The sequence below is a fragment of the Colobus angolensis genome, unplaced genomic scaffold (assembly GCF_000951035.1).
Source record: "Colobus angolensis palliatus isolate OR3802 unplaced genomic scaffold, Cang.pa_1.0 Scaffold28, whole genome shotgun sequence".
Classification (NCBI taxonomy): domain Eukaryota; kingdom Metazoa; phylum Chordata; class Mammalia; order Primates; family Cercopithecidae; genus Colobus; species Colobus angolensis.
The window spans coordinates 2,314,052-2,335,374 of record NW_012116043.1 but is presented as its reverse complement, the minus strand read 5'-3'; the positions used below and the strand labels follow the sequence as shown (position 1 = coordinate 2,335,374).

The 21,323-nt window shown below is 40.1% G+C and overlaps 1 protein-coding gene across 1 annotated transcript in view; it reads left to right on the top strand.

The window, feature by feature from the left end:
* TMEM132B (transmembrane protein 132B) overlaps positions 1-21,323 on the top strand; it is a 321,710-nt gene that overhangs the window by 236,390 nt on the left and 63,997 nt on the right. Inside the window, exon 5 of the mRNA XM_011948388.1 lies at positions 19,048-19,191. Within this exon, the coding sequence (XP_011803778.1) occupies positions 19,048-19,191 (144 nt within the window). The remainder of the gene's footprint in view (positions 1-19,047; positions 19,192-21,323) is intronic.

Genomic DNA, 21,323 nt, shown 5'->3' with positions numbered 1-21,323 from the left:
CTCTTTATGGATACATGTTTTCATTTATCTTGGGGATGCGCCCAGGAATCATTCCATTATCTTTTACCTTGAATATTTTCTGTTCATACATATTTTTTTCCTGTTATATATCATTCTATCATCTCCATAATTTCTGAGTTGGTTTCTGTTGATTGACTTTTCTCCTGTTTATATAATAAAATTTTTATTGGCTCCTCCTGTGTAGTGTGAATTTTATGTTGCTAAGTGCTGGGCTTTGCCACATTCCCTGAGTGTTGACTCTGTTCTGGCTTGTGGATCCATTTGATACTTTCCAGCCAAGTCCAGAGCAGCCTTTACTCAGGCAAATTTATCCTTGCTATTAAGGCATAACCTATCTTCTGAGGATTCTGCCCAATGCTCCTGCTATTCCAATGTCACTCCCCTCTGACTAGGGGGGCTTGGACGATTTTTAGCTCTGAGTGAGTTCCAGAATTGTTCAGTCTGCTCTTTCTGGTGATCCTTCCCTTGGTTTTATGTGCACAGTTAAGTATTGAGCTGAAGGCTCCAGGAGACCCCTCCACAGATGGCAGGGATTTTTTCTTCCTGCAGCACCCTGCTCTCTGGTAACGTACTCTCACAAGTTCAAGTTGCCTTGACTTCCCAGAACTCTGTTCTCTGTCTCCTTAGCTCAGCATGACTGGGGATTATTACTGGCCTCTTCTCTACATAGCAATCATAGGAGGGTACCTTATGTTTTTCTTAATCTCTACCTATTTTCTAGTGTCTGAAACAGTTGTTTCATGGGTTTTGCCTGGTTTTCCAGTTGTGGCAGGTGGATCAATTCCCGTTCACGGATGTAAGTGGAAGTCCAAGAATTAATTTTAACGGGTGAGGCAGATACAAAATGAATGAATAATTTCCAAATTATGGTGATTTCTGTCAAGTAAAATAAGGTAATATGTAGAAACAATTCAGAGTAGAGACTAGTTAAACAAAATCCTCCCTCTGAGGATTAATGAGTGCATGTAAAGTACTCAGGATCATATTTAGCACAGAGTGGATTTTCAGGTATTAATGTTACATGATTTCAAATAAACAGGATAGTACATTGGTTAAGGGCTCAGATTCTGGAGTAGGACTTTTTGGGCTTTGATACTAGGTCCAGCAGCTAGTAATGTAATTTTGGGTGAGATTTTTGTGCATCTGTTTTCCCATGTGTAAAATGCAGATAGTAAGAGTTTCTCCTCATAGATTTGTTTTGAGAATTGAATGAATAAAAATACATAAGGCATAAATAGTGCTCACACATCTTAAGCGTTTTCTGATTTTTGTTGATTTTCACTCGTATACCCAATAACATTTCGAGCATTTGCTGGAAAAATCTTAGATGTACCGAGTCTCACCAGGAAGCCTCAGTGGACATGGCAGGGTTGAGAGTTCCCTGTGGGGCTCTGTTCTGAGGGGCGTTCTGTTCCGCGTTCAGCACCGAATGTGATGCTTCATGCAGCGGCTGGCTCAATCAGTTTTGGAGAAACAGTCATCGGATGCCACAGTTGATAGGGCTGGATTGGAATGGCAGGTCCCACTGTGGGCGCAGAGAGGCACTTTGGTTTGTTTTTAGCGGAAATCTCTGTGGCATGCGAGATCTAAGTCTTTTTTCATTCTCTCTTTCTTGATGCCTCCTTCCTCTTCCTCCTCCTCCTCCTCCTCCTCCTCCTCGTCTTCTTCTCCTCCTCCTCTCCTTCTCTTTCTTCAGATGGAGTCTTGCACTGTCACCCACGCTGGAGTGTAGTGGTGCAATCTCAGCTCAGTACAACCTCCATCTTCTGGGCTCAAGCAATTCTCCTGCCTCAGCCTCCGAAATAGCTGGGATTACAGGTGCCTGCCACCACACTGGCTAATTTTTGTATTTTTAGTAGAGATGGGGTTTCACCATGTCGGCCAGGCTGGTCTTGAATGACTAACCTCAGGTGATCTGCCCGCCTCAGCCTCCCAAAGTGCTGGGACTACAGGCGTGAGCTACTGCACCCGGATGTCTTTTAGGCTGAGAACCGCAGCCTGCTTTCACTTGGCTGACTTGCTAGTTCTCATTGTTTGTCTCCCTCCATTTGTCCATGGCCCTCTGCCCTTTTCTCAGTTTGTCTCACCCCACCTGTCTTTCTCTGTCTCTCTCTCTTGCTGTCATTCTCTGTCTATAGAGCTGTCTAATGTCTCTGTCTATATATCTCTGTCTCTTTCTCTCTCTTTAGGACCCTCTGCTGTGTCCCCTCTCTCCCTTTTCCTGTCTCCCTTCCTTTCTCCTTCCTCATCTTCTTCTTGCTCTGACCCCTGTCCCACCCATCTCTTTCCCTCCCCGCTTCATCCATTGGTCCATGGAGCCTAACCAAAGGACTGGGGACCAGCGGAGCCTCCTGTCAAGGCTCTTCCTGCTCACTGCAGTCACCAAGTCTCCAGTCAGCTCACAGGAATGATAGAGGAAGGCTTATTCATATTTAAATAAAGTTATGGGTTCGGGCTTGGGTTTTGATAGTGCTAAGTGCTTCCTCGACCATTTCTCTCCATAATGCCATCCACTCAGGGTTAAGTTTTAACTGAACAGGTGCCATTTGCTTGCCAGACCTGTGACAGCCAGAAGCTGTGTGAAATTTTAATGTAGCTCAAGCTGGATGAGAAGACTTTTTTCCCCCAGGCAACAAAGAAGTGTTTTTAATAGGTTACAGTTCTAATTGAAGGAGTGCTAGTATAATAGGTGGTGGAAGGAATTAGAGAATACACATGTAATTATTACTCAGAGCTGGAGCTGGGATGTATGAATGAACAGGGCCCACCTGGGTCGGCAGAGGCAAAGGGAGGAAGGACACCTCGGAGCCAGCCCAGGGTCTTACCTTGCGTGCGTCTGTCTCTCTCCCTGACCCTCTCATTGTCTCCATGACTCTGGCTTTCTGTGTCTCTAAGCCCCAGCACACCATCTTTCTAACTCATCTCATTCTCGCTGTCTGTCTGGCTTTGTTTAAAGGTGTGTTTTGTCTTCCGTCTCGGTCTGTTTTTCTGTGTTGCATATAAGCTGTGGGCTCTCTGCTTTTGTCTGTGTATCTAGCTCTATCTATGTCTCATTCTCCATCTTCCTTTTGTTAAAAAAAGTTTTTACTTTTAATTTTTGTGAGCATGTAATAGGCATATATATATTTATGGGGTACATGAGATGTTTTGATACAGGCATGCAATGCATAATAATCACATCAGGGCAAATGGGGTATCCATCCCCTCCAGCACTTCTTCTTCCTTTTCTTCCTCTCACTGCGAGGAGGGGTCTGTCCATGAATCTTCAGCCCCTCCCCTTTGACCCAGAGCCAGAGGTTTTCCCCCATGCAATGCCTGATAGACCCCTGCTCTCAAGGTCAGCCCTTATCAGCCTTGTCAGATGGAGACTGGGGTGCTGAGTGCTAACAGATCATCACGTCCTCACTTTGCCTCCTTCTTATATTCTATCAGATACAGAGACTGAACCATGGATAGAATTTCCTCAAGTGTTTCACACTTTTTTCCCCCCCTTTGGCCCTTTTGGTGGTTCTTGTTTAAACATCAAATACTAATGTCAGAGCTTTACCACTCACTTGGTAGGTCACAATGGCTTCCATTTGCTGCATATCCTAAAGAAGCGGGTGCGTAGCTGGTCATGATTTGAGTGACCACATTTACTTTGATTAATTATTTGCCCTTTATGTGGGTTTCTTGCTAAATGAAAAATTTACTATGACATGGTACTGTTCTACTCTGGTACCAACAGAGTAAAAACAATCACACTTTACCTCTGACCTCGATGACCACAGCAATTGTATCCTTTTGCAGTGTGATTCCCACCCAGTTCTCTGGGACAGTGGTCAGGGGCACGTGTTTTGGAGTCGGGCAAGTCCCAACTCAGCAACTAACTTGGTGGATGACCTCAAGAGCCTCGGTTTCCTCTTCTGTACAGTGGGGTAATGACAGTAGCTGTTCTCGGCATTGCTCTTCGGTCTCAGTGTCTATCTGGGCTGCTCTGCTCATGTCCATTGCCTGCTTGGCCTTTGTGGGCATTTGTGTTATGCCCCAGTTCTACAGGGGGTTCCCAAGCTGGCATTTCCCACAGTCACTGAGCAGTATCACCATTGCTTCCCCAAAGCATCTTCCTATCCCCAGGAAGCTGGTAGGCTGGATATTATTGCCCCACCTTACAGAAAAGACTATTGCTGGCCCAGGATCACCTAGGAAGTTGGTGGCAGCATCCAGGTCTTTTGACTCTTAGTTCAGTGCCCATCACAGTGGCCTTGGATGCCCTCTTAGCACATAGGTGCAGGTTCCTTGAGGGATGGGCTCAAGATCTGGTGTCCAACTGCAGCTGATAAAGTGAAACGTTTGTGCAGCTGAGGATGTCCTTGTTACCATGGGCTACTTTTATCAGTGTCCCACCTACTTTCCCTATGGGACTTGGGATGCAGGGGGCACTGATATTTTTAGAGCTCTCAGTTAAGACTCTTCTGGTGGTAACAGAAACCAACTAGGGCTAATGAAAGCATAAAGGAGAATGAATGATGAGGACACATTCTGGAATCCAAGGCCAGGGAAGGAGCGGGGCACAAGGAATGAACTGGAGCCAGCATGGGATCTCCTTAGGAAGCTTGACCAACCCCACCCCCTCCCCTCTTCTGCTTGCCACTTTCCTGGCAGAAAATGGCCAACAACTGCTTCTTCGTTTATATTCCTTACTTTCTGGAGAGGCATCAGAGGCTGGAATCTCTTCATTTTCATTCCAGATTCTTTACAGAAAGGGCTCATTAGTTCAGCATGGTTCATTACTCATTTCTGGACCAATCCACAGTGACTTGAATGGGGAGGCCATTTTGCATAAAGCAGCGACATGGAGCCTTGCCACCATTATAATAGTGTTGGGGGAGAAGGGAAGGAAGGTTTCCAGTAGATGCTCTGTATGTCACTGTTGGATGGTTTTACCTGCATTCAGCCACGTTTGAGATCCTACTCTACCCCGGGCAGTATGCGAGTCAGTGGGAAGAAAGAAACCTAGTCCTTGTCCCCATGAAGTCTGGGGTCTCGTGGCTTTAACTGGTTGAGTTTCCACTCCTTGTAGAACCTCCATATGTACCGAGAGCTGTAGGGCCTCACATATTTGTAGTCTGTTGTTTCAGCAGTGCAGGAACTGTTGTTCCTCCTTCCCTGTGAGGTAAACTTGCTTGTAAGATCCACTGGATGACCATCTTGCCTGTGAGTGACCCTTAATCATGTGAGTTAAGCAGCACTTACCACCTCACTGTTCTTAGTTACTGGTTAATGAACTTACCTGGGCACTAGGTAAATCTCATTCCCAACAGCCTTTGCTTCTTCCAGCTATAGTTACCACCTGGGAGACACAGGTCAGTCCTTAACAGAGCCACACTTCATTGACTCTCTGAGTGCTATCCTGTTGAAATAATTTTATTTGTGTTATTTAGAGACTCAGAAAGAGCTGAATTTTGAAATCACTTACTGTCTTGTGGATAATAAATGATCAGAGTCTAAAAATAGCCATCAAGTTGGGGGAGCTGGCTGATTTCAGCATTATGTAATACACAACAGTGGGATTGAAAAATCAGTATTTAAATGGGAGCCAACTTCCTTGCTTATCTCTGAGTGAAATTTACATCTGCCTTGCAGTTTTAAAAATCAGAAGTCAAGGTGTCCGAGGGCCCAGTGTGGTCAGAATTAGATTACTACTCAGAGGCTGACATTTCTGTGCCAGGGATCAAAGAGTGTAGGTGGCCGGGCCTTGGGGTTGTGGGCCAGAACCTCATAGGCTGGAAGAGCAGCTGGAGTGGAACACACTGGAAGTCACACGTGGTTGTGACTTGGGCCTTTGTGGCTACCTAGCTGTTGCTACTAAAATCTAAGTTTTGTGTCTATAAAACATATTTGTAAAAGTTTCAAATTAAAAAATCTGTGTAAAGCTATCTTTTAGGCTGAAAGCTTTCTTGTGAGTTGGGAAAAGAAATGGGATTGTTAGGTTTATTTTCCAAGTGAGGAGCTGAGAGGAGACCCAGCGCAGCAGCCAGGATTGGGGGCTCTGGTGTCAAATGTTTTTGCTCCCGTCCTGGCTCTGCAGCTTAGCAGCAGAGTGATTCTGGCCAAATCGTGGAACCTTTCAGCTTCAGTTCCCTCCTTTGTAAAATGAGGATAAAAATAGTAATGCTTCAGTAGGGATGCTTGAGGATTAAATAAGATGTTAATAAGACCAGTTAGTGTTGATCAAGTACTTACAATATACCAGGCACTGTTGTTGGGTACTTCGTTGGTTATCAGATGTTGATATCTATTGTAGTTTATTGTTATAAATACGCATTATTATTAACCGATAATGCATGTAAATAACTTGGCACACTGTCTGGAACTTATCTAAGTGTTTAAGAAAAATTAGCTGTCACTAATGATGTTTGTTAGGCACTTACCACATCCTGCATCTTTATGCATTTATTTATTGATTCATCTCTGTTGTCTGCTCTCTTGGTTATATCTTTGAGTCTGAACAACTGTGTTTCCCAAATACCTTCACCAAGATCCCCAAAACGTGAATATTCTCTCTTTCAACACGAAGGCACATTGTTGTTTTTTAACGAACTGCTTGAGAGTAAGTTATGCACATGATGATCCTTTTTCTGTAAATATGTTTGTGTAAATTTCCTCAAAACTCTTACATAAGTAGAGTGACATGTCAATATCAGGAAATTAATGTCCAGGCAAAATATTATCTGATTCCCAGACCATATTCAAATCTTATCTATTATTGCACTAATATGCATTATAGCAAAAGAAAAATACTTTTTTCTGTTTGAGGATTCAATTCAGGACCACACATTGCATTTGTTGTGTCCTTTTAATCTGAAACAGTTTCCTAGTCCTTGTCTTTTAGGCTGTGACGTATCTGAAATGGACAGAATGTGCCACATTGGGGTTTGTCTTATATTTCCTTATTATTAGATTCAGTTTATATGGTTTTTTTTTTTGAAACCAGTCCAGAATTGATGCTATCTCCTTTTCAGGACACACAATGCATATTTATCCCATTACTAGTGATGTTGTCTTTGATCACATGGAAAAGGGAGTGCTATGGTCTGTGTGTGTCTCCCAAAATCCATGTGTTGGAAACTTAATCCTGACTGCAACGGCGTTGGGAGCTGAAGCTTTTTGGGAGGTGTTTGTGTCATTAGGGCTCTGCCCTCATACATGAATTAATGCTGTTATAAAAGGGATTGACCAAGGAGCTCCTTCCTTTTTGCCCTCTGCCTTCTGCAATCCTTTCCAGAGGCTACACCATTGAAGGTGCCGTTTTGGAAGCAGAGGGCAGCCCTCACCAGATGCTGGTGCCTTGATGTTAGACTTCCCAGCCTCTATGAATGTGAGGAAAAAAAAAACATTCGTTCTTTATAAATTACGCAGTCTGTGGCATTCTGGTATAGCAGCACAAAATGGACCAAGACAGGTGGTATATGCTAGGTTTACACACCATAAAGTTACTGTGTTTTTTTCCCTTTGAAATTAATGTTTCTTTCACAGAGATACTTTGGCACAATGCAAGTGTCCTGTTTCTTATCATCCTTTCCATCAGCAGCAGAGCCCATTAATGATTCTTGCCTGAAACAATTATAGTAATAAATAGTGATTGCCAGGTGGTGGTATTGTACTTTCATCATTCCTTTTTATATTTGTTAGCTGGAATTCTACCCTAAGGATCAATCTTCCTTTCTCCACTGTTTGTTTATAACAATATGGACTCAGAAGCTTATTTTGTTCTACAGATTATAGTTGACTGCTGTGATTATTTACTGTGATGCTAAAATTGTCCCAGACTGGAAGTGGCTGCCCCTTCACTCTGCCTCTTGTGTCCTTTTGACTTTTTTTTTTTTTTTTTTTTTAGCACTTTGTTACATTCTGCCTCCACAGGATATTTTAGGCTCATGTTCTTGTACTTTCTTTGTCTTGACACTTAAATCAGCCATTTCTCTAAGGAGCTCTATTTTCTTTTATTGGAGATTGGTTTTTAGAGCTCCATTCTGGGTACTAGGTGTGCTGATTGCTAAAGGGGTGTTATTATCTCTAAGCCCTCTCAGTGAACAGAACTAGGAGAAAACTATATACATGTGTACATATATATACACCCACATTATACATAGGTAGACACATGTGTGTCCCCACCCCTGTGATTTTGTGCTGGTCCTCTTCCCCGTCCCAGTTCATGATTGCAGAGTTCACCCTAACTCCTTCTTTCCATTTTTAAACTCAATTTTCTAGCAGTGAGAATCCTGGCTCTCATTACCCAACACATATTGTTTGCTCAATCCTAGAATACTAAAGCAGTTTTAGAATTGCTAACCCATACTGCTGTGGAAAACAAGCCTAACTAGAATTCAATATGTGTTTACAGTTATTTTTATCTTTAGCCTGAGAGTACATAGTCAAAATAATGTGCCAAAAGTTACTTGCCACTCCTACATTTTAACAGCTTAAAGCAACAGAGGTTTATCTGTGCTCACACTGCCCGCCTGACACAGATCAGTTGGAGAGTTTTGCTCTGGGTCACTTTGGGAGCCAGGATGCTGGAGCAGCCACCATCACCATGGCATGGAAAGGGAGAGTGTGAAGTCTTGTGCTCTCAGAGCTTCCGATTCAAATGAGCACATAATTCCACCTGTGTTTCATTGGAAAGTTCAAATGGGCAGTAAAATACAATCAAACTGTGTGCTCAAAAAGAGGGCTTGTGAGGAAATTTTATTTATTTAATGCCATCCTTATAAATTCTTCGGAATTTTTTTTTATAGCTAAGAAAACTGAAGTACTCTGACTTATTTTTAAACAATATAGGGTCCAATTAATCATTTTATCTGTCACATAATATTTTATACTGTGGACCTGTACCAAGTTCATGGGGCCATTTCCCAACTAATGGATATTTAGATAGTGTCTGCCTTTTCCTATTAGAAACAATGCTTTCATGAATATCCTTCATGAACCGATGACCTTGTTTGGGCATTTCTCTCAATAAAGATACCCATAGGTGGAGTTACTGAGCAGTCAGTTTCTTCATCAGTTAGAGATTCCTTATTTCCTACATTCTTCTCTGTAAAGTGAAAGGAATAATAGAAGCAACCTCATTAATTAATACGAAGCCCTTGTCACAATCCCTAGCACAAAGCAGATGCTCTCTTATATGAGAGCTATTATTATTCTTTTCTCTCAAATGTGGTACTAGATTGTGATATTCTCTTTTGCCTTTGTATTTCCTGTGGGTAGTTCCCCTCGTCCAATGGGGTTTCAGATTCCCAACGTGGAAGGAGTTGCTGTTCTCTGTTCTTCATAAAACAAGGTACTTTAAGGCAATGTGTTCTTCAGTTCTTTCTAGATCTAAGATATCCCTAAGATTCAGTTGACTCTGCAGATTAGAAGCTAACAGAACTATTGTCATGTAAGGAATCATGACCATTTGAGAAACAAGAAGAGGAAAGGAGAGACTGTCTACACTTAGGGCTGCTTGCTGCCTGATGTGTGAATCCTTCTCATGGCCATAGAGTATGAGGCTGTTACTCACACTGGTAAAACTTCAGCTGGTCAAAAAGGGTGTTGAAGATGCCCTGTATTATATCTACCTCTTGGATTTTAGAGTCTGCCAAATTTTTTCTCATTGGCAAAGTTGTTGTATTGCCCACTGTCCATCTTTCACAAAACACTGAATCATCACTGGCATTGAGGAGTGGTATGAGCCTTTCTACTGATATCTGTACTGATGTTCCCAACACATGAAATGCCAGGACGTATGGCATTACCTCACTATTTAAAATAACACGGAATCTTTTGTTTGTTTGTTTTCACTATGCAGTGGCTTTCAGTATATTCACAAGGGTTGGCAACCATCAACACTAATTCTAGAATATTTCCATCACTCCTCCAGTGAAATCCCAAACCTATTAGCAGTCATATATATATACACACACACACACACACACACACACACACACACACACACACCCAGGAGTATAATTGCTAGGTCATATGGCAATTCTCTGTTTAACCTTTTGAGGAAGCACCAAACTTTTCTACAGCAGTCACACGATTTTACACCCCAAGACAATGTATGAGAGTTCCAATTTTCATACATTCTTGCCAGTCAACACTTGTTATTTTATGTCTTTTTATTTAAAGCTGTCCTAGTCAGTGTGAAGTGGTATCTGTTTTTGGTTTACATTTCCTTAATGATGTTGAGCATCTTTTCATGTGTTTATTGGCCAATTTGTGTTAATATATCTTCTTTTGGAAACTGTCTATTCAAATCCTGTTCCCTCATTTTTAATCTGGGTATTTGTCTACTTTGTGTGGTATAATAGTTCTGTATATATTCCAAACACTAGACCCTTATCAAATAAATTATTTGCAAATATTTTTTCCCATTTGTGGATTGTCCTTTTACTTTCTTGGTGGTATCCCTTGAAGCACAAAGGTTTTAAATTTCGATAAAGTACAATGTATCTATTTTCTTTGTTGGTTGTGCTTTTGGTGTCATATCTAAGCAATATTTGCTGAGTCTGAAGTCATGAAGATTTATACCTAAGTTTTCTTTAAAGAGTTTAATAGTTTGAGCCCTTAAATTTATGTTTTTGATATATTTTGAATTAAATTTTGAATGTGGTGTGAGGTATGGATCCAACTTTGTTCTTTTTTATGTGGATATCCAGTTATCCCAGCATCATTTGTTGAAAAAACTATTCTTTCACCACCGAATTATCTTGACATCCTTGTTGAAAATCAATCTGCTGAAAATGTGAGAGTTTATTTCTGGAAAGTCAATTCTAATCAGGAAGTGTGAGCCTTCCAACTGTTATTTATCAAGATTGCTTTGGCTATTCTGCCTCTTCATCTCCATATGAATTTTAACACTAGTTTGTGTATTTCTGGAAAAAAGGCAGCTGGAGTTTTGATAGCAATTACATTGAATCTGTATATTTCTTTGGGGAGTATTGACATCTTAACAATACTAAGTTTTCCAATCTATGAACATAGGATACATTTTATTTATTTATTTAGGTATTTTTAAAATTTTTTCAACAATACTTTGTGAGATATTTAAGTTTAACCAACTACTTTCATTAAACTTATTTCCACATAATGTATTAATTTCAATGCTATTATAAAGAGAATTAGTTTCTTAATTTCATTTATATATCATTCATTACAAATAAAATTGAGTTTTAGATTTTCATCTTGTATCCTGAAATTTGCTTAACTCCTTTATTATAATGGTTTTACTTGTGAATTTCTAGAATTTTCTGGGTATAGGATCATGTCATCTGCAAATAGAGATAGTTTTACTTCTTCCTTTCAATTTGGATTCCTTTTAATTAATTCCCCCCCTCTCCCCACCAATTACCTTGGCTAGAACCTCCAGTACAACACTGGATAGAAGTGGTGAGAGTCATCTTTGTCTTCTTCCTGATCTTGAGAAAGCTTACAGTCTTTTATCACTGTGATGTTAGCTGTATGTTTTCCATAGATGGCCTTTATCATGTTGAGGAAGTTCCCATCAATTCCTAATTTATTGAGTAACTTTATCATTAAAAGGTGTTGGATTTTGTCAAATGCTTTTTTCCACATGTCTTGAGATCATCAAGACATGCATTTTGGTCCTTTGTTCTATAATTAAACTATATTATGTTGATTAATTTTCATACGTTGAACCAACCCTGCATCCCTGGGATAATTCCCACTCGTTATGGTGTTTAGTCCTTTAAAAAAAAGTTGCATGCATTTGTTTGCTAGTACTTTTCATGTGTGTGTGGCAGGGGTGTGGGGTTGGCATCTATATTATTTAGTGATATTGGCCTGTAGTTTTCTTTTCCTGTGATGTCTTTGCTTTTTTTTTTTTTTTTTTTAATTAGGGTAATACTGGTCTCATAGAATTAGCTGGGAACTGTTTCATCTTCTAATTTTGTGAAGAATTTCTAAAAATTAATATTACTCTTTCTTTAAGCTTTTGTTAGATTTTATTAATGAAACCATCTGGTCCTGAGCTTTTCTTTGTGGAAAGTTTATTTTTTAATTATTCAATCTCTTTATCAGTTATAGATATTGAAATTCCAATTTCCCCTTGAGCCAGTTTTGGTAGTTTTTGTCTTTTTATGAATTTGCTCTTTTCATCTAGGTCATCTGGTTTTTGGCATATGCTCTAGTATTCCTCTATAATTTTTTTTCCCCTGTAATACTGAGCTCCTGTTTAATTCCTTATTTTAGAAATCTGAATCTCCCTACTGCTTCACTCATCAGTCTGGCTAAAGTTTTGTCAGCCTTAAAATTTTTCCAAATAACTTACTTTTGGTTTCATTGCATTGATTTTCTCTATATGTCATTTATTATTTTGTAGTAATACATAAATATGAAATGTAATATCTAATATTATTTAACATAACATTATTTAATAGTAAATACAAATATTTAATATAAATAAAGTGATATAATATTTTTATTATTATTAAATTATACTTATCATTTTTCTGCTCTATTATTATTGTCTTCCTTGTGCTTGTTCTAGGTTTAGTTTGCTCTTTTTTCTCTAGTTCTCTTAAGGTAGAAAGCTAGGTTATTAATTTGAGATATTTTAATTTTCCCATATAGGCATTTACAGCTATAAATTTCCCTCTAAATACTAATTTTAATGCATCTCATAAGTTTTGGCATGTGGTGTTTTCATTTTTACTCATTTGGTAGTATTTTCTGATTTCTCTTGTGATTTCTTTTTTGAAACATTGGTTGTTAAAAAAGGATTGTTTAATTTCCGAATGTTTACAGATATTTTTAATTTTCACCCTATCCTTTTCTAATTTCATTCTGTTGATATCAGATAATTTACTTTCTATAATTTCAGTCCTTTCAAATTTGTTGAGACTTGTTTAATGGCCTGACCTGTGATATGTCCTACAGAATGCTCCATGTAAATGCAGTAACAATGTGTATTCTACTGTTGCTGGCTACTGTGTTCTGTAGATGTCTGTTAGGTCTTGTTTCTTTATAGTATTGTTAAAGTCTTCCTTTTCATTGTTGGTCTTATGACTAGTTGTTCTGTTAATTACTGAAAGTGGAATATTGAAGTCTCCAACTCTTATTGTTGAATTTTATCTCTTCCTTCAACTGTGTCAGTTTTGGCCTCATGTATTTTGGGGCTTTGTTAGGTGCATCTGTTTTATAATTGTTATATTTTCTTGTTGATTAACTCATTTTATACAACATTCATCTTTGTCTCTGTTTTTGTCATACAAGTTGCATCTTTCTGCAAGTTGTGTGTCCATGAACAAACATCTATAATTATTCCTTTACACAGTTCTCCTTTAAATAAGATAGAAGAAATGTAATGTCACAAACAAAAAGATGTTTGTACTGTCCTTTATATTTCTCAATGTAGTTACATTTACTTGTGTTCTATACCTTCATGTGTAATTGAATTACTGTCTGGTGTTCCTTCATTTGAGCCTAGAGGTCTTCTTTTGGTGTTTCTTATAAGATGAGTCTGTTAGTGAAGAACTCTCTCACTTTCTGTTTCTCTTGTTTTGTGACAATTTCTTCATTTTATTTTGAAAGACAGTTTTCTGGATATAAAATTCTTGGTTGACAGTCTTTTCTTTCACCACATTGAATGTGTCATTCTTCTGCCTTTTTGCCTCCAGTTTCTGATAATACAACAGTTCTTAGTCTTTTTGAAGATTGCTTGTATATCATGAGGTATTTTTGTCTTGCTGTTTTCAATATTATATGGTATTTTGGTATTTGACAGTTTGATCATGATGTATCTAGGTGTGGATCTCGGTGAGTTTATTCTATTTTGAGTTTGCTGAACTCTTGAATGTGCAGATTAATATTTTAAATAAAATCTGGGACACCTTTGCCATTAATTACTCAAATATTATTTCTTCCTTTTTCTCTGCCTCCTTTTCTTCTGGGATTGCAATTGTGCTTATGCTGGTATGCTTGATGGCATCACAGAAATCTCCGATGCTGTATTTATACTATTTTTGTTCATTCTATTTTCTTTATACTCCTCACATTTTAATTTTAATTAACCTATCTTTATGTTCACTGATTCTTTTTGCTATCTGCTCAAATCTGCTGTTGAGCCCCATGAGTTAATTTTTCATTTCAGTTATTATACTTTTCAACTTTAGAACTTCTAATTGGTTATTTAAGGAAATGATTTATATCTATCGATATTGTCTTTTTTTTTCCTTTAAGATGGAGTCTTGCTCTGTGGCCCAGGCTGGACCGCAGTAGCACGATCTCAGCTCACTGCAATCTCTGCCTCCTGCATTCAAGCAATTCTCCTGCCTCAGCTTCCCAAGTAGCTGGGATTACAGGTGTGGTGGTACCATACCTGGCTAATTTTTTGTATTTTTAGTAACGATGGGGTTACACCATGTTAGCCAGGCTGGTCTCAAACTCCTGATCTCATGATCTGGCTTCCTCAGCCTCCAAAAGTGCTGGGATTACAGGTGTGAGCCACCACACCTGGCCTCTCATACTTTCTTTTACTACTTTATGTTATTTTCTTTATTTCTTTGAATATATTCAAAATGTTTAACTTAAAATAATTGTCATCTTTGTCTAGTAGGTCCAATACCTTAGCTTTCTCAGGGAAAATTTGCTTTGATTGCTTTTTGTCCTGGGTATGGGCCATATTTTCTTGCTTTTTTGCATATCTCATGAGTTTTTGTTCAAAGCTGGACATTTTGAAATAATATAATGCAGCAACTCTTGGAATCAGATTCTCTTTCCCTCCCCAAGTTTGTTTTTGTTATTGTTTGTTGTAGTAGTTGTTGATTGCTTAGTGACTTTTGCAAACTAATTCTGTAAAGTCTGTAAAGTCTCTGCTTGGTTAGCTTCATTGTCAGCCAATGATTAGGCAGAGTTTTCTTTAAATACCTGACACCTGCCTTAGCTTTCACTTCCTGCTTTCACAGAGCCTCAAAATCAACCAGAGGTGAGAGCTTAGGTCTATTCTCTGATCTTTCCTGTGTATGAGCACAGCTCTAGGCATGCACACAGCCCTAAGTATGATTATGATCTTATAGATTCCCAGGAATATGCCGTAGCCTTTCAAAGACCCTATGGACATCTCATTCTTTATCTTTTCCTTTGAAGCTTTTTGATTAAACTGTTATGCAGTGCCTCAGGCAGCTAGAAGTCAAACAGTTGCCTGGCAAGTATCTCTAGGGAAGAGCTTTCCACACTGGGTGAACTGAGAGTGAAGCCAAATACCGACAGCCTTGCAAGTGGGTTTTTTCAGGGAACCATTAGACAAGTCAATACATGACAATTATTTGGGAATGAGGTTTTGAAAGATCTCCAGCCCTGACCTTCCCACTCCAGTGGCTTCTAGACTGCTGGTTTTTACTGTCAGTATAGGCTGTTATTTTTCAAAGATACTACAGCACTGGAACGTGTGAGATTTAAGCACGTCAGGTTAAAATGCCACAACGTTCTGTTTTTACCAAGAATCAGCCATTTTTTCTTGAATAAATGATCTCCTGGTTGCCTATAAACCTTTGGTTTATTTCCAGATATACAAAAGTTGATCTTGACACTGACAGTTTCCTCGTTGCTTTTACGTAGAAGGGAATTTTCTGATATTTTGATGCTACCATTTTCACTGACACCACCCTAACATGCAACATTAATGGAATCACACAGTCATAAAGGACTATAAATATGCTTCAAGGCATGAAACCTAGAACTCACACAAATAAGAGCAGAATAAAATACTTGGTTTTTTGATAGGTTAGGAATTTTTAGCATCTCTGGGATCAGGGAATGATTTCAATGTAATATTTACCATGGTAAATTGCTTTCTCATTGTGCTAGGTAGGTAGGAATTGCCTTCACGATTTTTGAGAGGCTGTTGATGGACACAGGATAAAAAAGGTACAAAAATCGTAGCTACCTGTGAAAAAGCTGAAGGAGGAAACATGGTTGCAAAGTTATGTGTAATAGAATCATAAGTTTGTGTCAGTTGTAATTTATTATAAAAATTAATTTCACCTTTCTTGAAACTCAGTTTGGGAAATATATTGTAATGTCTTCCTTGAAGGCTATGAGCTTCTACAAGGCAGAGATTGATGTTTAGCCTTTTATCTTTTCCTAGTGTCTTGCTTGTTACCTGTCCTCATGTGTTAAGAATTTCTGTTGCAACTGACAAAAAACCCAACTCAAACTAACTTTGGTAAAACAGTTAATTTTTGTATATCTAAATTTACAAAGATAACAGACTTCAGGTATAGTTGGATTCAGAAACCTAGAAATCTTTCCCAGGAATATTTGCAGCTCCTACTCTTGTCTGATTTTCTTTGTTTGGGCTTCACTTGAATCTGTCTTTGTGGGCAAAGGGCTGCAATACCTAGATTGACTGTATTTTGGTCACGTGCTCTTCTGCGAAGTCTGACTGGGCGTTCTGGGGTCAGTGCCACCCAGGCCACATTCACAAATGGCAGGAGTCGGGTGATACAGAGAGAAAAGAAAAGAAACATTGTCACTAAAGAGGAAGGAAGGAGGGATGCTCATTAGACAAAATCAATGCACCACACACAAAAAATACCTGCATTGATTTTTTTTTTTTCAGCTGCATGACTGAGTCGAACTTAGCAGTTAAGATACAATCTCTGTTCCTTGTATTCATGAGATTACTCCCACTTCCACGTCATTACCCCACCTAGGTGAGTTCTCATCTCAACTTCCACAGTGCTTCCCATCCTATGTGCTTCAATATAAATTTATGTAAGTGTGCACAGAATTAAGCTCCCCGGGCAGAGGGGGGTGCTCAGGAACATGGAGTGTAGTTCTGTTCTTTTGGATTTCTCTCTTTAAAATTTCATCCAGAAGAGGGGACACACGTAAAAAACAAACAAACTTAATTTTTACATTTCTTAGATTGGGTTGTTATTGTTTTTAAATATTCATTACAAAGTTGATGTTTTCTGTTGACAAGTAGCTATTATTTGCAGGTTTAATACCAACGAAAAATAAATCGTCTATAAAATGGGAATAATATCTGTGACTACCTTGGGAGAGTTGAGAAAACTGAATGAGGAATTAATGACATATAAAACACATAGAACATTGCCTGTTTCATACACAATAGCTAAGTTTTGGCAATTATTGTTATTATTGTTATTAAAGGTTGACTCCATCTCTTACTCTATTAAGCCTTCACAATCAAGTTTGGAATAGAGAGTGTGGGGCTGACTGCAGAACCCATTTAGTGCCTGAGCTAAGGTTAAGGACTCCAAGTGTGGAAGCAGTACTGAAATAATGATCTCATTGATACAGTCTGGGAGACACTGAAATAGTTATCTGGTTGGTTCATTCTAGTGAAGCCAATTGTGGAATGTTTGGTGACCTCTCATTGCTGGGCTGTGTTGCCCAGGTGTCTACCATCTTCTCTGGTTGACTCCTTTTCTCTTCAGGCAAGTGTGAAGTGGCATCTCTGCCACAGTCCCGTTGTGAATCTACTCAGTGGTTCTTCAGTTCATTCATGGAGCAAATGCTGTAGAGAACTTACTGTAACAGCTGGATTTATTGTGTGCTTGTTGCCCATTATGTACCAGTTCTGTGCTAAGCTTTGTGCATTGATTGATTTATTAAGTTTTCATAAGGTCCCCATATGGGAGCTGTTTTTATTATCCCTATTTTCCAGATCAGAGAACCCAGGCACAGTGGAAGTACCCTGTGGTAGATGCTGTTGATGGGATGTAAATGGGCTCAACGGTGGTGAGGAACAGAAAGACAGGAGCAGGAGAGAGAGTAAAAGGTGCCAAGGTCAGATCATTCCATGTCCATGAGCTTGGATTTTATCTTAAGAATAGCAGGGCCAGGCGCGGTGGCTCAAGCCTGTAATCCCAGCACTTTGGGAGGCTGAGGTGGGCGGATCACCAGGCCAGGAGACCCAGACCATCCTGGCTAACATGGTGATACCCCGTCTCTACTAAAAAAAAATTCAAAAAACTAGCCGGGCATGGTGGCGGGTGCCTGTAGTCCCAGCTACTCGGGAGGCTGAGGCAGGAGAATGACGTGAACCCGGGAGGCAGAGCTTGCAGTGAGCCAAGATTGCGCCACTGCACTCCAGCCTGGGCGACAAAGCGAGACTCTCTCTCTCTCTCAAAAAAAAAAAAAAGAAGAATAGCAGGACACTTCCCAAAGAGTTATAATCTAGGAAAGAAATAATCTGCATTATATTGAATCAAAAACATAATCTTTGTTGTAAAGAGAATGGACACGGGGAAACCAGTTGGGGAGGGCATTGCGGTTGTCCAGTTGAGAGAAGATGGCTTCAGTAGGGAAGTTGGCAGTGGGAGTGGCAAATATTTGACAGACTGAGATAAATTAGTAACATATATTAGAACCTATAGAACTCTGAGGAGATCAATCAACAGAGGAGGTGAGAAACGCACATGTCAGCATTTTAAAATACCTGGGTTTGGAGGGATATCTCTGGGGGTTCTGGGGGCGTCGGGGAGGTGGGTGTTGGCGGTCAGCTTGGGTGTGCGGAGGTTTGTGATGTTTGGCTCGTTCTCTTCTGTTGTTTCTGCTGTTGTCTTTCCCAATTTAAAATCACAATGAAGTCTATGTTCATTATGTTAATAGGCCCAGAAAATAGGTAGTCGCTTCCCAAATGATCCTTGAGCCAAGATTTGAAAAATACTGAAAGGAACTGGTGTGCCATGTGTGAGTCTGTGGGGCGGCGGGTGGCGGGGGTGGAGGGAGGCAGAGGGAGCGGAGGTCAGGGAGGGGGAGAAGGACTCTGCGCCTGGGGACTGAGAAGACCTTCCCAGCGACCGTCAGGTTTGATTATCTCCGTCTGGGATGGAACGCCGTCCGGTTGCTTGGAACCTTCCATTTTGTGTGTGTGCTTCGTAGCTTCGGACAACTGTCTAAATTGCAGAAGGAGAACGAAGGCGTCGGGAGCTTGGTGGACACCCCTGGCCCCCTGGCCCCCGTGGTGCGCGCTTGCTGATCTCAGCCCTCTCCTCTCCTGTTTAGGACACCGAGGTTTTGAACACCGCCATTCTCACCGGGAAGCCCGTTTCGGTTCCTGTCAAAGTCGTGGGGGTCCAGGAGGATGGTTCTGTGGTCGATGTGTCTGAGTCTGTAGAATGCAAGTCTGCCGATGAAGACGTCATTAAGGTAAGGGGGAATTTATCTACAGTTCTCCTAAGTACTCGCTCAGAGCTTTTTGTCGCCCCTTCTTCTGTCTCCAAGGTCTTGTTCTGACTGAGCGTCCCAGGCTCTGAAGGGCTGGAGGCCAGAATGACCTCACCAAGGAGGAAACAGCTGACGGCAGAGACTCCCTGGAATCAGCAGGCGGCTGCAGCAGGCGATGCTGCTTCCTTCTGCCTGGAAAGGGGAATCCCTGACCCTTCCCAGCAGAAAGAATTTATTCTCCTTCTCCCCTTTCTTGTCTCCCCAATTCTTCCCTCTATCTTTCCTCATAAGACAATATTTTCCCAACTTTAGCAATCAAAATACCACCTTCTCATTTTTTTTTTTTTTTTGCCAGCTCACAGTGTCTAATAATACTATTTATTCAATATATTTTCTTTAAATGCCTTGCTTCTTTGGGGTGGTCAGTTAGCTCAGTGGGTTAGAGTGTGGTGCTAATAAATGCATTACCTTTTTAAACTTAAAGACTAATTTAGCTTCATTATAAGATAATAAAGTCCATAAACTTGGTGTATTAAATTTTTTGTTAATATGCCTTAAAATAAATAACTATGAAAATAAAAATAAGTTCACCCATGTGCCACCGAACTTAATTTGAATACAGCCAGTGGGATACAGTTTAGGAAATCCGGCCATGGGACATTTCTGCTAGATTCTTCACTCAAATTAGCTCTGTTTCTGACTCCAAATTCTGCTAGGAACCAGACAATATGTTTTTCATGCTCTTTGAAGGGGTCTTTTTGAACCACCAAATTTAGTGTTTCTGCCTATTTTTTCTTTGCACGTTGGTTGCCATTGCTTTTGCAGCAGAGACCTCAGCGAGAAAGGATTTGAGTTTTTTAGAATGATTGATCCTTCCTCCTTTATTTGTTAAGAGAGCCCCTAAGTCCAATCTATTCAGCTATTTTAGAAAAATACAATAACTCAGAGTTCTGCCCTTCCTCACGTTCTACCAGCTCCTGTTTAGAGGTTACATGAAACTTGGTCTCAGTATTGAGAACTTCGTGGTAGACAGGAAAACCTTTAGCGGTTTCCCTATGGTGGAAAAGGTCTGGGAGGGGTTGATTTCTTCTTGTTGTGACCTACAGGACACTGTGTCTTAAGCCAGCAACAGTTTCAGAAAAAAAAGACTGATGTAGTTGTGAGGTCTAATTAACAAAGAAATTAATTCTTAGGAAGCTCAAGTTTGGCATAGAGTCTTTCCTGGACTTGCAATGCTCACTGTCCTTAGAGATGGAAGGTGGACTTAAAACCTGCACACATAGCCCTGCCTGGGGTTCCTGGTGGTCCTTGTATTCTGTAGGCAGGTTTGATTAAATCTATGGCCTTAAATATTTAGAGTTTAGAAAGATCTGAGCCAAGTCACAGGAGATTATCTGCACCAATGAAAAATATGGATGATGAACTGCTGTTGGTTGCTTTTGACAATGTGCAAGTTTTACACTATTTTTCCTATTCCCATGTCATTCTAGAAAGGAGACACTGATAAGAGATGATGGTGTCTGTATGCTTGTGTCATAACGGGCTCAAACAAATGATTCAATCTATAGTTTCCTAAGCCTTTTGCTCTGACCTAAGAGCCTGCTATGAAGCCCCATGGGGTGGAATCCTCCTTCTCTTGCCCTAAAGAGCTCTACTCTAGAGGGACAGGTCCAAGTTCAAGGATCCCATTATTGCCATATACTTGGTTTTCTCCACGCCACACAAATGTGCTAAGAGTACCCTCTGCTCATCCTCATAGACGTCGTTTTGGAAGATGATACTTTTTTGCTCAACTTTCACCTATGTAGCCTCAGGAGGATGGGGATTCATCTAACAAATTATTGCCCAGTCTTCAGAGGAACAAAGTGAAAGCTGCAGATCACAAGCTCAGGGCTGTATTCACACTTTTTTAGGGGATTCCAGGACTGTTGCAAATTTGGGGGCTTGTGTCAATTGAGGGGATTGAATTAAATGGCTGTGATGGATTTACTGTGGCTTCAGTGTCACAGTTTGTAGTAAATTTTACTATAACTCCAAGTTGAATGGAGTTATCCACGAAGCTATGACCTTGGCATCATCCCAGGGACATCCTCAAATACATGGCACATTCATTA